Source organism: Channa argus, chromosome 19 (assembly GCF_033026475.1).
Source record: "Channa argus isolate prfri chromosome 19, Channa argus male v1.0, whole genome shotgun sequence".
NCBI classification, from domain to species: domain Eukaryota; kingdom Metazoa; phylum Chordata; class Actinopteri; order Anabantiformes; family Channidae; genus Channa; species Channa argus.
The window spans coordinates 4695001-4713273 of NC_090215.1; the positions used below are offsets into that span (position 1 = coordinate 4695001).

Here is an 18273-nt window from a genome sequence, read left to right on the forward strand (position 1 = left end):
GCTGGGTCAGGGCTGCTGCAGGACCACAGGCAAACAGTGACAGTTCACCAACAGGACAGACTGCTACTCTCTCATTAGGACAAACACCCAGAATGTACTATTAATTAAACCACAACAGGGTATTAATTATGTACTGTTCTCTACATATTTTGCAGGTGTCAGAATGCATATTATTTATTTTTTTATTATTTTTAATCTCAGTCCAATCTATATGTCCTTGTAGAGCTCTACCAACTGTATTCTTGCATTTTAGGGTCTTATTCCTCATTCTCTTTCCATTCACAATGTATGGTCTTTACAAAAAAAACTAATTTTATAAGAAGAGGTTTGAGAAGAAGCCAACCAGATGACAACAGTGCCTCTGTGGTTGTAGATGCCATCAAGTGACACTCTGCTCTATTTTACTTGCCCAGCAACCAACAAAGGGTTTCCTCAAGTACTGTGACAATACATCAAGGCCTTCTTAACAATCCAACCATCAGCCTCAGTGACACAATATTTAATTGTGTTATAAAGAGTTTTAGATCAAAGCATGGCCTGGTTTTTATTTAATCCAGCCAACATTTTACTTTTACAACCCCTGCTCTAACTGTTGGGGTGTATGGACTACATTTAAATGATAAAACACATATCAATAGAAAATCCACATCTGTATTATACTGTATACTGTATTCTCTATATTATGAAGGGAAGTATATGAGCGTTGCTGTGGAATGTGCATGAGGCAAAAGTCATCTAATTGTGTAGCCTTGTTGCTTTCTTTAAGAAATCCATAGAAAATGTAGTCATTAGCCCACATTGATTCATTCAGTGATTTATAAATATCCAATGTTGTGTCTGCTGATCGCTACTTAAAGTGGCTTAAAGAGTCAAACAATCCAATGAATTTGCCATATCTGTAGTTAATCAATTTAAAGCTCTACAACCCAATAAACTATGCAACATGTGAAATGTTGAAGAACCTTTTCTGGAGCCACTTTACAGACTGAAGCTGGTTAAAAAATCCCACACATTCTTCTCCTAGTCCGAAAACAATCCTGCTCTAGTCTGTTTGGAAAAAGGAAAACAACACTAAGGTAAATCCCTTTAGTCCCAACCTTAATTTTCCTTGACCTTCCTAGCTTCAATGTTTGATCAGCAAAAGACTTTCTGACTAACCTTGGTATTTTGTTCACTTGTGTTTGCATTACATCTGTCATGCTTTCCAGCAACCCTCACTGTCGTGGATTATATTGCATTGTACTGAGCAGAAGAGGAGCTTTTAGCTCCCACAAGAGAGGATTGTGCAGTTGATACCTGTCAAATCAACAGATGAAGTTAACAAGTGCACACACAGAGAAAAGAATCACTAGTTGCCCATGTTAATGTTTCCTATCAGGAAAATGTCACATTTGAAGCTCAAAGGCAAGTATGAGGCCTCACATTCACACACTATATTTTTAACATGAGGCTAAAGAGGGAGACATTTTCTTGGCCTAACACACACACACACACACACACACACAAGCACTGAGACTGTAACACACACCTTCAAATGTGAGGAAAAGCTCCGTCTATAAGGACATCAGTGAGGAAGGAATTAGGTTTTCTCCCAGCACGGGGATTAAAGCTGCATCATGAATATTTATATTTAAAGAGATTTATCCAGCATTTCTAAAAAATCACTTCTCCAAATAAAACAGGATGACATCAAATCAAAGATGTGCAGTGCTAAAAGTTAAGAGTTAAAGTGTTTCAACCAAATACAAAGACGAACCATATAATGAAAAGTAGGTGAGGGCAAATTTGAACAGTGATTCGTTTCACATTTTTTATAGTACATTTTCCAGAATATAATTTTAACAGATTTGATGCAGGATACTCAATGACATTTAAAAGGTTTACAACAGTCTACATTGTGGCATTTATTCCTAAAGCAAGCAAATATCGTCTGAAGTTTTGAAATAATGTTTTGAAACAACATAGTAATTAGCCCACAGTGCATGTTAGACTAAGTTTCTGGACTCAAAAGTCTGTTCCTCTGACCAAACAGTTCTAGGGAATCAGTTTCAGGAACATCCCCCACAACTACTCACTAAGGGTTTCTTTTCTGCTTGCATCTGCAGTGCCAGTAGGAACACTTCAGTGAAGTAAGCAAGGTCGGTTTCACTTCATTCAAACTGGCAATAAAATCATATTTTAACTCTGATATCAGCGTTTATCTTCCAAAATAAATTATAACATTTTAAATCACTATGAACATGAGCCAGCAGTAAATTATTATGGGTCTCGCAGAAATAAGGTGTTCGCCTCTCTAAGAATTAAAGGCAGACACTGATCAGTTAGTCAGTTAGAGAGAACATACTCAATCCCCTACATTACCCACACAAATACTCTCCGAGTCTAAATCGGTCACACTGTCCCATATAGAGCCCCCTACACACACACCCACCCACACACACACACACACACACGCTGACAGAGAGCATTACATAGGTCAGGGTGATCTAGAGATCTAGTATAGTCGATGGTAAAGGCTGAGCTGGGCTGAATACAACTACTCATCTTGGATCTACACGTCTGGCAGTTTTACTCAACAAGGACATAGTTGAGCAAGAACTGTTTTATAAACTACAGTTCATATAATTCATTCTTAATGGACAAGCATGTCATTATTTCAACATACTCATCGGTCTATACAGGTTTGATGTTTTTATTTCTTAGGTGGAGGTTGAATGACATTAAATGTACATGCTACATGAACATTTACACCATTTGTGTAAATGGTGTAAGTGTTTTCATTTCATTTTGTCACACTTTGTCAATACTTTAGCTTTAATAAATGGAGTTTTAATTTGCAATACTAGTTTTTGTTTCTCTCAAATTTCCACTGTTTTTTCAATGAGTGAACTGCAAATCTGTATAAAAGATTTGATAACAATATTTTCCTGACGTCCTTATTTTATCATTTAGACACCAAAACCAATGTAAGTGACCCTTGATCATAGTGGAGAATGATTAGACGGTGGTCATATTACCTTTATCTATAAAGAACAAACAATAGTCTTCTGCCAACATGACAATCCCATTTTATTGATCCTTTCTCTCTTCCTAAGCTCTTTTGATGTTTGTAGCCAGTCTTAAGTCTGGTTAGATGAAGCAGCTATACAATAGTGAGCAAACAGCTTTAGTCAAGGTAAAACCTCCTTTACTTCCATTAATATGTGTATTTTTAAACCACAGCCAAAGAAGCGAGAGAATAACTGGCTTCTCAAGCAAGAGTAACAAAGTATTGTGTTTTTTTACGAAAAAGCAAATAATTTCCCTGGGAGCAAATTTCCCTAATCTCTCTGCTTTGCAATGCACACAACTGCCACCTTTTTACTGGCAGTAAAAATGAGCACTTTTTCCTGGAAACAGGAATAATATTGCACATAATAAAGTATAAGAGGCTGAAAGGAGAAAATGAAAGCAGAATGAGCTAAGAGAAGGGGAAAAACAGCAGTGAGACATTTGACAAGAGTTAGTTCAGGTTGGTTAGAAACAGAAACCCATAGCCAGGTGAGCTTGTGTTATATATATCAGTTTATTAGCACAAAGTACAGGCAGACAAGAGAGACACATCTATAAAAATGACACTGAGACAGATGCTTTTTTAAATAAATACACATTGTAAAACAAGCTGAATCTAATTCTTTGTGGACCGTATTGAATATTTTTAAGCAAATGACAAATATGACTAACAAATAATTTAAAAATGTGAGCTAACCTTTAACTCTGACTGCTGAAAACATTTCTAATAAGGTTTTAAATTATATTTCTGTCCATTTACACCCATAAACACAATTTCACACTTTTCTATTCTGTTTGGACGATGACTTGTCAGATTATAATGGCTCATTAGCTTTGCTGGCAAAACTGTATTAGGCCTCTCTCATTCATAACTTTTTAAAGGGTTAGTTCACCAAGGTCTCTCACACATGTGCCTTTGTATACAGTATTTATTTTCATGAGTGCACTTATTGGCATAAATGCATTTCCCAGCCCCTTATCCTAACATGAATACTAATAGCTAAATACCTGATCTCATAATTAAATCCAATTCTAAAACGTTAACCCAAAAACCAGTCTTAGACCCTCAAACAGCCAATATTTTCAGCTACCTGTTTGTGAGATTAAGTTGAAACGTTAAATGTTTGTGGTATAGAAACAATGTATTGTTTATGTTTTATTTTGTTTTGTATCAGGGGGAAAAAAAAACATAAAACTCTGTGAATAGTTTTTATTTTGTGTGCTCTCACATTTTAAGACTTTGTGTAATGGCAAAAAAACATTATGCTAAAATCCACGGTTTAGGTGTTGTGCACATTGTGTGAATGAGGCCCAGTAACTTTTTACTCATTCCACAAAATCAAGTGGCTAACAGAGCCCCTCTGTCTTTATAATGTTTTATTATAAGGTTTTATTATATTGATTTATTGACTGCATTTATTGCATATATCATGACACAAAACAAACTGTTAGTGACAACTTAGAAAAGTAAGCCAGCAAAAGAAGTTAACAAAATTTTAATACAAATTGAGGCTTTCAGACAATTTCTATAAAAATACTACAGATCAATAGTAAACTCGAACGAAACAGCTCAAAGACTAGTGGGACATCGCTAAGATTCTTCACTTTAATAATTGTTCACTGGCTTTTGTTATTACCTATCTACAGTATTTGGTTCAAAGAAACACTGAAAAATGCAAAACAAGTGAAGAGATTAAACAGCTTCTAACATTTAGGGAAAGGTGAACAAAGAATCTTATTACAGGAAAACAAATATGACAACAATACAAATAGTCCTCTGGTGGGTAGATATTACTGCATGTATGTTTGTGTGTGCTAGTTTCTGGGTGTTGAGAGATCAGGCTCGCAGCACTGGCAACTCATTTTGAAAGGTTTCAGACAGGAGGACAAGGGCTGGCTGCTAGATGGTGTCTGTGCCTCGAAGTGTGTGTGTCCACAAAAGAGAGTGTGTTTTTATAAGACATGAACATATGAACTTCTGCCTCAGAAGTGACAGAGACAGGAAGGGAATGGCTACAGCTGTGCATTCTCTTACTTTTGATTTATGCCACAGTAGACTTAGAAATATTCACCGATCAGCCACAACATTAACACTGATGATCTTAATGCAATGGAGGACAAGCAGCCTGCAGCTACACAGACCCATATGCAGTACAATGTTATACTCTGTGTGCGGAGGGGGTAGAAGTACACAAACTCAGTACTCAAATAAAAAGTGCAAGTATTCCCCTAATAAAATGTTCCACTACAAAACCACTTAAAATCTTTAACTCAAGTAAAAGCACTAAGTAGATTATATACGTTTTACTTAAAGTTCCAAAGTAAACGTAGTCCACTATGAAAACAACGTATTTTAAACAATACTAATTATTGTAATTACCAAACAAAAAAACAAGGGTCAAATGTCAATGTTGGTAAAAGTGGAGCTGATTTTAACCACTTTATATGGTGACAGGAGGTTAAACCATAATGATACATCAGCAATTAGTTCACAATGTTTTTAAAATAATAACACATTTTTATATTAAAACCACCAAGTGATGTTAATGTTGTGTCTTATAAGTGTATAGTTGACCTGAATCTTTGGACTGTTTATAGGCTGTCTATGTTTTTGTTAATTTCAACAAATCACACAAGGACTTCAAAACCAGGAATGAATTGCACATGTTTTACCATTAGGTCTGTGAATTCAGCACCTGATTTTAGCAAAATCATCTGCGCCATAGAACCCCACTGAAATCTGAAAAGAGGTTATGCATGTGTACAGATAACTCTTTCAAATAAAATTCCTTTTCCCGAATCCAAACTGATGGGGGATGTTTTTTCAAAGCCTATAAATGTCTTAAAGGGAAGAGGCATGAGGTACCTCAGCTGAGCAGAGTGGTGTTTGGACAACAAACAGATGAATAAGCTAAAATCAAGCTCTAGATTCACAGACTTTATGATGAAAAGTTGTAATTTCTGGTTGGTTGTAGTCAATGTATGGTATTTGGTGTCAGTAACACCTCATCCTTTAATATTGTACAGAAATGTCTAATTTGGAAATAAGTGATCCTGGACAAACAAACGAGACGAAAACATTTAATTGGAGATAAAGGAAATGTTGTCATTCTACAGACCAAAACAAAACATAGAAACTAAATTTCAGATGTGACTGTGTGCATGTGTCACCCAGTTTGCTCAGCAGAATGAATCAGTGTGTTAGCACATTATTTGTAGGAACCGTGTGTGCTAAACACAGGACAGCATGGTTTGTCTGAGTGTTTGAGCATGTGAGAGTGAATGTCCGATGTGGTTTCTTTCCCAGCACCGCAGAATTTTTCCATCATACTAGGTCAAAGCACCAATGGATTAGGAAGTTAATGTGTTTGAGTGTGAGTGAGTAGGTGTATAAGTTGCACAGGGAGAGGAAAGAGTGCACAGAAGCAGAAGCACAGCTGATTGACAGTGATGGAGACGAGTTCTAGTCCTCTGAAGCATGGGGATCGAGAAAGGAGGAGAAATCAGAGAGAGAAGACCAAAGTAGAGTAAAAAAGTGGTGGGACCACAAGGAAGAGAACAAAAAGTTAAAAAAAAAAAAAAGAGCGTTCATCCAGAGAGAGGAGAATAATAAATATTGTGGGAAGAAACGTAGCATCAAGAGAAAAAAAAAAAAAATTAAAGATGAATAAAAGTAGGATGAGAAGAGGGATAAAGGGACAAAAGAAGAAAGCAAGTTAGTAAAGCTCATCAACTGCAACTCGTCTAAAGAATGTCAAATACTTGACCAACATGAGAAATGCCTGATTTATTTAAAGTTGTTTGTCACATTTAATGATATTGATCTTATATCGGTCAAATATTTGGGCAAACACTCCACCGTACACTTTTCTTCACGTGCCATGCTGAAGTGTCGTGCAGCATCTCAACACACACACACACACACACACACACACACACACACACATCTGCCTTTGCTCTGTCAGGATTCAGCTTACACTCTCAATTCTCTGACCCAGTTACTACTTATACCGCCTGTGTCCTCTCCCTGGGGTCTGACGGAATAACAATGATGAATGGATCCAATGCACCTAGACAAGGCCAGATGCTCTGTCGACTGAATGTAGGTCCACAAAAACTAATTATATCACACTTCACACTGTTCACTACTGTTATTTGCTGATGCAGTGTGTGAAATCAGAGAGCTTATCCTAAACTTAAACAGAGAATCCATTCAACAGTTTTCAATTGAAACATTTACAGTGTCTTTAGTGCATATGAAAACACCATAACCTTTCCCATTTTTGTCATTTTAAATGGATACAAGTCACATTAAATAGAATATTCAGTGACCCATAATGACAAAGCGAGAACTTGATTGGTCCAACCTGCCTATTTGCTCTGGCATATTGTAAATTGGGGCAACAGTAAAAAACATTTCTAAAGTGTTGACTGTTCCCAGGATTATAGAAGTTGGTACCACCTGACATCATTTGCAGCCCCAATTCAAAAATAGTTGGGACGATGTTTCAAATGTAAATAAAAACAAAATGCAATGATTTGCAAATCTCATCAACACATATTATATTCACAATAGAACATAAACAACATATCTTATATTTGTTTTATGTTTATTTCATGGAAATATTAGCTTATTTTAAATTTGACGGCAGCAACAAATCTCAACAAAGTTGGAAGAGGGTGATGTTTACCATTGTGTAGAATCCCCTCTGCTTTGAACAACCATCTGTAAATGTCTGAGAAGTGAGGAGACCAGTTGCTGGAGTTTTACGAGAGGAATGTTGACGCATTCTTGTCTGATGCAGGATTCTAGCTGTTCAACAGTCCTGGGCCTTTGTTGCCAGATGTTATGTGCTATAATGTTCCAAATGTTTCCTGTTGGCGAAAGGTCCTCAAAGTCATGCTGTTGTGATGGATGCAGTATGTGGTTTAGCATTGTCTTGCTGAAATCTTCAAGTGAAAATCTTCCCTGAAAGAGACATTGTCTGGATGGGAGCATATGTTGCTCTAAAACCTCTATGTACTTTACAGCATTGATGGAGCCTTTCTAGATGTATAAACTGCCCACAACATAGGCACTATGTCCCCCATACCATCAGAGATGAAGGCTTTTGAACTGTCCACTGATAAGAACCTGGATTGTCTCTCTCCACTTGAGTCAACAGAAAAGAACACAACAGTGTATCTTGATCTTCTTCTTTGCATGTAACAGCTTAAACTTAATATTTGTGGATTGCACAGTGAACTGTGTTCACAGTTTTTAATGCAGTGCAGCCTGAGGGCTCGAAGATCACATCCAGTTTCGACCTTTGGCTTTGTCCCTTGTGCACAGACACTCGTCCTGATTCTCATAGATTGGTGAACCTCTGCACATATCTAAATTTGAGAGGCTCTGCCTCTCTGAAATGCTCCTTTTGAACTCAGTCATGTGACTGACCTGCTGCCACTTAACCTAATTATTTGTCAAATGCTTTTGTTGTTTGCTTTTTTGCAGGAATTACTTTTCCAGCCTTTTGTTGCCCCTCTTCCAACTTCTTTGAGATGTGTTGCTGCCATCAAATTAAAATGAGTTAATATTTTCCATGAAATGGTAAAACTCCTGAGTTTCAACATCTGATATGTAGTTTATGTTTTATTGAATAAAATATGGGTTGATGAAATTTGCAACTTTTTTTGAACTGTGGTTATACAGTTCATATACAGTACATATTATAAAGCAGCATTACAACTGTATGTAAATATTCTGCTAAATAAATAACATTTTAAATGTTACTTAAGTAAAACTACAAGAGCTACCTAAATTGAAAAAAATTAGCAAAAGTAGTGTCATCACTTTAATGTTGCAGGTGGTAATGATGGAGCTTATTATAACATCATTTCAGTGCTTTGAGAATCATATATTTTTATCTGATAATTATAATACTAATGAAATACTGCTGATAGCTTATGAATTCCACACCACTATCATAAGGTCTTTAAGCACTATGTGTGGTAAACATCAAGAAAAGCTTATCACCTGATAATACTTCCTTAAAGAGCACATGCTCCATAGTAGATGTAACTTGAAAATAAGATATTTAACCATTCAGGATAATAATGACCTGTGGCACACAGCTAACACTAGAGTCTTCAGGTCTCTGACTGTTCCTAGGTGGCCTTAAACAAAGCCCAGACTATAACCTCCATACTGTAGACTTCCTAATGCAATTGCTGTCAAAGGGTCTCTACAAAGTACTGAACCAAAAATGTGGATACATTTTACAATGAGGGATTTGAGTTTGACAATGAATTAACTACAAACTTAAAATCTAAATCTGTATTTCCCTCATTGTCATTAGAGTTGCAGAACTATGGGCAACAACTGGATTCTTTTTACGATGTACAGTAAGTGTGCAAAAAAATGAATGGGTTTAAATACTGTTTGCAGTCACTGTACCCAGAGCTCTGTAACCATAGTAACATAAGCCACCCATGCCATGCAAACAGCCAGAAAGCAAAGCAGTGACCATGCCAACACAGACGTCTAATTTGCATGCAGATCACTTCTCCAACTGTCAGCAGCATCACAACCAAGCCTTCTAGTCATCTCAATGGAACACACACATAAAGACACAGAGAATGATGGACAAAGGTTGGTAACCTGCCAAACAGGGCTGAGACAGTCATCACATCAGCACAATGTAATGACATTATGATGCCTTTTGTGGGGTTGAGCCATTTACTCAGTCAGTATATTTTTCCTTAATATCAGTGATCTTAAACTTTACAAGCTTAATTTTCTCAACCATTCAGCTACAGGCTGTTGTTAAGTTTTTGGCAATACTGACATAACACTTCATGATGGTGCTATTTTCTAGCAGGCAATGACTGTAGTGATACTTTCACAGCATATGCACTTGAATGCACAGTTTTGGTAATGCAGTCAATGAAGAGCATTACATAAGCAATGACAATTCTCTAAAACTTCTTAACTAGAATGTTCAGACTAAATCATTAGGTGGGTTTTCACTGCAGGATCTTAATGAGCCATAACAGCATTTTACCCGGTAGGTTCAGGTTCTGCTTGTGTTCTCCTTGCCCTCAGCCTGCTTCAGAGAAAAATAGGAGCTGGGAGCCTAAGTTCACCACATCTCAGGAGGCACCTGCTTCTTGTCAATGCCATTATATCAATGCATATATGGAATGTTGCCGGCAAAACCTGAAAAAAATCTCATTTTATGTGCTTTTCTTGAGCCTTAGTCCTGTTAGTAAGTACTGGCTTGTATTATAGGCAGAGCTTAGTATTAACACATGCCACACGTGGATTTCAGAAGACACTTTAGTGTTTAGGGTTGAATTTTGTATATGTGTTTTTTAATTGGAGCCTTAAAAGGCATATGAAATAACTGCAATGTGACACTGTGAAACTACAAGTCCCATGAGCACTACATGCCGTGTTTGCTTGTTGGTACATCTAATAGCCTATTGCCTTGTGTTACATGCTAGTGTCAAATGACCCATGACTCTGTAAACAAGGCATCAGTCATCCCTGTGGAGTGACTGGAAAAGATATGTTGTGGTGTGTCTGTATATACAAATTATGTATATATATATATAGTTTTTCTGGAAAATAAAAATTTCGTAAAAGCCCTGATGAGAGGTCTTTATGATGGAGGCAGAGAGATGTACAAATCAAAAGGAAAAATCTGATGAGACGAATTCTAAAATACACACACACACACACACATCTAAACACACCAGAAACAGATTACGTTTCTCTAAGTCTACTTTAGCATAAACAGATACCAGGGAAGACAAGTCTGCATCACAATCAACAAAGAAACTGCAGAGTACAAAATTCTCAATTGATTATGTTATTTTATTTATGAAAAGCTGATTTTCATTTTCATTAATATATTTTGCAAATTAACTAATTTATCAACTTCACAGCCAACTCACAACTAAGTATTTATTCTTTAAGTAATTTCTCTTTTACTGTGAACTGTCGAAAAGCAAACAAGTATTAGTATAGTATAGTATTTGATTCAAATTATCATTTTAATTATCATATTAAATTAACTCTTACTTTGGTTTTATTCTTTTACTAGGGACTGTTACTTAACAGAAAGACAGACTCTGCAAGCCTACGCTAGCATCCAAACTCATCTGGTCCAACATTTTTGTCGATCAAGATTGCCAAGCAGAGAATCTACTTTTGATAAGAAATGTAATTGCCCAGTTCTATTAACACTGCTAAGATGTAGATGTTAACCTAAGCCAGCTACGCTGGTATCAAACACAATGCATTCAAATCTACCAAACAACAATTGCTAGCTAATCAGCCAGGATCAATTAATAGGGGAACACACTTGTAAAAGCTACAGTAGGAAATGTGTTTATTTTCTTGTTCTTGTCCATTTGACTTTGATTAGTTTTAGGTCAAAGAAAAAAGAAGCTCTGACAATTTATTGAAGGGTTTCAAATCAGTATACTGACACGATATACAGTATATGATTTTTTAGAATCCCCTTGACTGAGAGTACTGAAAGCGATGACTTTGAACATAAGAGGACCGAGACAGGATGCTGGGAAGCAATGAGAGCTGCTCATTTCCTGCTCTGAACCGGTATTACTGTAATAGAACAGTAAAACACATACACAGCAAAACACACACCCACACAACCCCACCCACTTCTAAAATCTACTATGTATATTTATATTTGTATTATTATTGGGTGATCCATTGGAAACTGTTTTTGTGATTGTCTGTCAGTTAATCCCATACAGGATGGACCATTTTGATGGTAAGGCACAAAAATTAAAAAACATTCATTTGGTCACTCACACACATACTGAGATGAAGAATGAGAAGAAAATAAATAAAGCTAAAATAAAACAATTTAACGGCCATGACTAGAGGATTAGAATGACCAGAAGGCCTGAGCAGACTGACCGACAGCAGAGGGAAATGCGTTAGATGTCTTACCAGGTTTTTGCACCCCGTGAGCTTCCTGCTCTCCATTCTCCAACGCAGTACCTGTGACTGCACACAATTACATATACACACAAAAACAAGCAAATACATTACTATCTATCTGAGTGCTAATGGCTTGGAAATGTTAACAGCATTGTGTTAATTTATACATAAATATATGACAAACCAAAAGTACATTTAAATCAAAACCACTGACCCAAATTTTACAGGCTTCATTAATGGCATCTCAATACATGTTGGTCATGTGCTCTTGAAGATGTGATAGTCTGAGATAGATGTGCTGTCTGGTGTGTGTCTGTGAGTGTTCTTGGCAGCACACACACACAACACTGACTTTGATAAACTTACTGACTGCTTTTTTTGATGACCCATAAACTCACCATTCACACAAAAGGCAAAGAGCTACAGTTTCGAATCCTGCATCGGTTACATCCATGTTGGCTTGCAAACACAGTTCTTCTTCACTTTCTTTGATGACACTTTATTGTACTTTGTACAACCCAAACAGCCGGAGTTAATTCTACACAAAGATGTTACACGACTCACTTTCACACATACACACAGTAGCAAAACAGAATACATATAGTTACCAAGCTGTACAACTAAGATCAAGATCGATCAGTACAGTGCATATATGTGTACACACACACACACACACACACACACAAAATCATAGCCTAGCATTTAACCTAAGTAATGCAAACGTTGCAGACCACAATTATGGATACACACACAGCAGGTATGGACCACAAAGGGCAGAAATATCAGAGGACAGTCATGAAACACACATCAGGCATCATCAGTGGAACAATACATGCGCACAAACACAGCAGCTCTGAAAAAACTAAACCAAACCCAAACAAAAATAAATGTGTTCCTCCTCTATCTAGCTGTCCTGCTGACAGAAGACATTCATTTACAGACTGCCTCACCCTGCTGTTTGGCATTCAGTGTGTCAGCATGTCCAAATGCACACACAGTGTGCCACAGTTGATCACTGGCAACACCACCCACGGGCCGTCCTGCAGCCGGCTGTCACTGAAGAGTGCCCACACACAGTCTGACTGTCTGACCAAAGCGTCTGGGTAACCACAACAGGCCCGAGAGCTGAGTCATCCCTGGCTAGCTGTCACTTCCATTCATCTGATCATTGGCTCAGCTTTTTATTTGATACATGCACATCTCTGTTTATGTGTTAACCTTCCCATGTATCCTATGTACACTAACAATAAAGCAGTTCAGCAAAAGATGTTACAGTGCTGCTTACTGCAGCCAATTTGAAGCAACAGCTGATGCTCATATTACAAAAAAAAACATAAACACTGACTGGAAACAACAGTGAAAACAACAATATACACAAAAATATTATAGACAGCAGTAGCTCTTTTGAGCTTTTGTAAAAAGATGTTATTATGCATCGATTTGGTGATAATTGAATCCAAATATTGGAGTTGTTGCATATTTTCTTAATAAAAAATAAAACATTGCATGTGCAATGCAGTGCAGCTGCACATGCAACAGCTTTGATACTATTTCAAATGTTTTGCATCAAAGAATGCTGCTGTACTGCTTAGTTCATGTTCATCATGACGTGTATAACAACTCATAACATAATGGAATGTGAAGCCTGGGATCTTCCAATTTTTCAGCTAGGCAGCTCAAGGACACATTCATCTGTACATCGTAATGTTTACACGGTTGATTAGAATTATACATGTACATACATGTATACTGTGAGACTAAAACCTTGAGCATCTTCACTTGAGGAGTTCACAGTAGGGACACAACTTACTGTTTAGTTCCTAAATTTTACTTGTTGGCTCAGACATTCAAAACAGTGACTGTTATTCTGCTTATCTTCAGGCTACTATCTTCCCTGTGGCTGAGTGACACCCCAGCAGATCCAAAATGGCAGTCAGTGTCCAGCAGTGTCTGATACTACCAGTCATTTAGGAGCAGCTGCAGTTCATGTTACATAACACATATATTTTCATTCTGTTAAGACACTGTAGATGAACTCAAATACAGAGGTCAAACATACCACGACAAAAGTACATAATAGAGAAAAAAATATCTAAACACAGACTGCCTGTGGTATTATATTGGGGAGGGCTTTATGTGAAGTTTTAAACTTTAACTAGGTTAAGTTAGACCTGGAACAATTGGAAACACAATTAAGTAGTCCATGCATACTACTGTAAACGCAAAGTGATGGGAGTGAAATTTGAAAATCTGTGTTTATTATCTAATAAAACATGGCATAACCAAGTAAATTGGCAAGAAACTAACAAGCACATACTGTAACTCTAAAGAATATAAACCAAGGCCTAATAACGGTACATGACTCTGGTGTTAGAGAATTGTAGCAAAGCACCATCTAATGGTGGCACCTCACATTTGACTGAGCGGCTTTTGGCTAAAAGCAACAAATTCAAGTGGCTAGAACTGTATTTCAGTTCAGCTTTGATAATTTACATTAAATCTAGTTAAAATTACAATTTATATAATGCCATTCATAGTGACACATTATCAGCCAACTCTGCCTTATGAAGCCATTGTCCCGATCCAGTAATCCGGATCTTTGACTAGCTCACCTATATGCCTGCCTGCAAACCTCCAAGCTGTGTCCAGTGATACTACTCTGATAGAACAAATGTGCACATCTCACCAGCTCCAGCTTTCCACATTATCATATCTCTTATCCACAGCGCAGTCCACAAAGAAGATAGAAGAAGAACATGACTGGTAAAGACTCTTAAACTGTTCTTCCTTCTGTCCTTGTTTCTGGGATTTTTTATTATTTTTTTTTAATGTTACACCCTCAATGAACAGCACCATCTCAGTATTATACTGGCACCATCCAGCATGGTCAGCACTGTCCAGGGTCTTCACTGCCTCAAACTACCTTTTCATGATAAATAATATCTACATCACGTCAGTCAGGCTATCACGTCAGTCTCACCTGCCCGGGTGTCATCGTTGTCCAGCAGGGGGATGTACTCTGTCTTTCCCACCATCTCGCCAACCTGGTCCTCGAAGGGTTCTGCCTCAAGCTCTGCAACAAAGTCCCGCTGCACCAGGTCCTCTGTGCCTGGCTGGGGTGCGCTGTCTGTCAGTGCATCACTCAGGCTTAAGTCTAACTCAGCCATGACTGCAACCAAACACAGAGATACAGGAATAAAGAAGGGAACAGAGAACCAAACTATCCAAGGTGTAAATGAAACAAAAAGTAAATTACTTTAAATGTGACTTCTCATAGCTGTTATAACTGCAGTTGTTCTATATACACCAAACATCTCTGTACTTTTAAAAAAATGAATGGGGTGGGGCCACTGATTATCAAGAGATTTCCGCAGAGCAAGATGCTTACATGTGTTTTTATGTCAGTTAATGGATGTAAATTATTCATCATATTGTTATTTGTATCTATCAGGAAAACAGAACTACAACATTCATTACTCATCTGCTACAGACTGACTGAAGCATTGACTTGTTCATTTAAAGTGTGAAATTGTGGCATCTATGTTACAAATGAGGGTTTATTTTTCATTGTGAAAAAGGTCCTAATAAAGGCTGAATGCATTCCCTGTATGTTAGAGCTCTTTTAGCAAACTTTGATCCCATTTTCCTTTAATTTAGGCCTAATAACACATTGAAAAATATCTATACTTTTCCAAAGCTATTTAACACCTCTACATAATTACTGTGCAAATAAACTTCCAAGAGTATGGCTGCCTGCATGCAAACGCCACTTTACTGTGGACATAACACACAACACTTATGTAACTGGAGACAAAATTATTAGGAGGACTGACAGAAAAATACGTGACAATGACTGTCTACAAGCTGCGAGGCCTCAGACCAATCTCTGACCCTTCTTGAGGATATTCACACAGATGACAGTACAGCTTGGAAACCACTATAGAAAGAACAATAAAATACCACTTTCTACCACAGAGGGGCACAGTTTCAGTTGGGATTCAGCTGCATTACAGAAACATGTGGTGCAACACAGAGAGACAGTCTGTACCTAAACACAGACTCAAAGACACATATCCAAGCAGCTCATATGGGAGTTCAGTGGACCAATGGCTGCAATTTGCAAAGTAATGTTGTGTCATCTCCCAACTATAATGCCAGATTATCTTTGGTGCCAGCAGCAAGCCTCTCTGCTGCTCAGACACTCGGTGTTTATCTGTCTCATCCCCATTTTACTATCTTAGTTTAAGGTTTTGATCAAAGGCGATACAAGAGAACACATATGCTACAAAACACACTCCTGAATTACGACAGTATTCTTTCTACCTGGCTGCTCCGCCAACCATTGCTATATATTCACACAGAGAACAATTAATTCTTTTGGAACTGCAACCACAACTAGACAGTCTAAATCTCAAAACAACTCTACATCCCCATCTGCTGGATTATGTCTTCACTAACAGGTAACAGAACAGGTAACAGAGCCACATGTACTAGTGATTACCTATAGTGATATTGCTGATGTTAAGGGTGATTTAATGTTGATAAGAGAAAAGGGAATAAGATTTCAAAGGGAGATGATTTTTCTTAGCCACTGTATGGTATTATATTTACCACCTAAGCATTCGCCTAAAACAATGGCAAAAATAAGTCAATGTGCAAAACTATACCGTAGGGGAAACTGAAAGCATTAACACAACAATAACCAAAGTCGAACTCTTTCTTCTTTGGGTCAGCAGTTTGAAGAGTACACAAAGTGCTTCAAGCCAAATCCATAATTTTCTCAGTTGGGTGTGGAAGGAGTTGCCTGGCCTGCTCAAAGCTCTGACCTCAAGAGATGAACAGGAAGACCAACTGTTAATCAGGCTAAAACCAGCACCAGACCTCACAAACTGCAGATGTAAACCACATTTGCAGCATACAGTGCAAGTGTTCTACACTAGGGGTAGTTAATATAACATAATCCAGTTGTGAGCTGTTTTGCTATTTGACTTTATTTTACAGTTTTTTAACATGTAACCTATAATCATTGCAGGCTGTCGTCTAATTGTTGTTTTATATTTTTTCGTGAATTGCGTATATAGCTGCGAGGTAAACTGTAGGATTCCATCTCCTTCTCCACAGATCCTAAGGATAGTGACAAAGAAGAAAAGCTTGTTTTGCTCTATGTCAAAGTCAATAAATAATTAAGCCATCATTAAATATTAAACTGAACTGTGAAACAACACAGACATTTATCTCAGCAAGCATGGCCATGTAACTGTCCCCACTAACTACAAACATCAAGACACACAAATTAGGATGTACATTAAACCATAACTTTGATTTAACAATTTGTCAAACAAATGTGGAAGAATGAAGAAACCTATAATCTACTTAACTATTTGGCTGATGGGATTTTAATTGTTTTGAACAATGGAGGTCTATGGCACAGACGAACAAGCAAATCCAAAGTGCAGACTGACAATTAACTAAAGAGGAGTAGTAAAGATAACATGTTCACCTGTTTGGGTATTGTGAACAATATGATTATTTTAGAAAACGATCAAAGTTATCCTCTAATGGCAGTGACTTTAAAATAAACAATGTATGTAATGTTTTGGCATTAACCAATTTCAGGTGCACAAAGAGTGGAGGACCTCTGTGTAGCCTTTATAGGATGATTTTACTAATCATTTTAGTCATTCAATTTCCAATACAAAGTCACTAAACCAATGGGACAATAAGTCAGCTCAGACACATGGACATTCAGTCATCCAGTTATGTAATAAGTACATGAGTCCTCCGAGAATCAGTAAAACAGATCCATATCTACAAGATGTACGTAGCAATAGCTTTCTAATTAATTATAAACAAACACACTTATTACACACCTGACTCCTCCTAGTACCATATCGTCTGATATGGCCAATTCATTCTTTTGGAACTGCCACTTTCCAGAATGAAGACCTACTTATGGTTCCCAGAGTTTCCAAAAGTAGAATGGGAGGCAGAGCCTGTAGCTATCAAGCTCCTCTCCTGTAGAACAGGCTCCCAATCCAGATTCGGAAAGCAGATATCCTTTCTACTTTAAACATCAGTCTAACAGTCCTTTTTGATAAAGCTTACAGTTAAAGCTGCGTAGTCACTGTGAACTAGCTCTTAGTTATGCTGCTATAGGCTTAGACTGCTGGTGGACCCCCTAAAGTGCAATGAGCTCCTCTCCTCTCCGTGCATTAATATGCCACCACTCTCCACTTTCCACTTAACCCAACTGGTCAAGGCAGACG

At 37.5% G+C, this 18273-nt stretch overlaps 1 protein-coding gene across 10 annotated transcripts in view; it reads right to left on the bottom strand.

Annotated features, from left to right (window-relative positions):
- Nucleotides 1-18273, bottom strand: part of LOC137104649 (microtubule-associated protein 4) — an 87379-nt gene that overhangs the window by 48187 nt on the left and 20919 nt on the right. For 8 of the 10 annotated variants that reach the window (XM_067486140.1, XM_067486147.1, XM_067486144.1 and 5 more), the window contains exons 2-3: nucleotides 14988-15176; nucleotides 12017-12073 (exon numbers count right to left, since the gene is read on the bottom strand). In XM_067486140.1, coding sequence (XP_067342241.1) covers nucleotides 12017-12073; nucleotides 14988-15176 — 246 coding nt within the window. The remainder of the gene's footprint in view (nucleotides 1-12016; nucleotides 12074-14987; nucleotides 15177-18273) is intronic. The other 2 variants (XM_067486142.1, XM_067486139.1) reach the window with 1 other exon arrangement.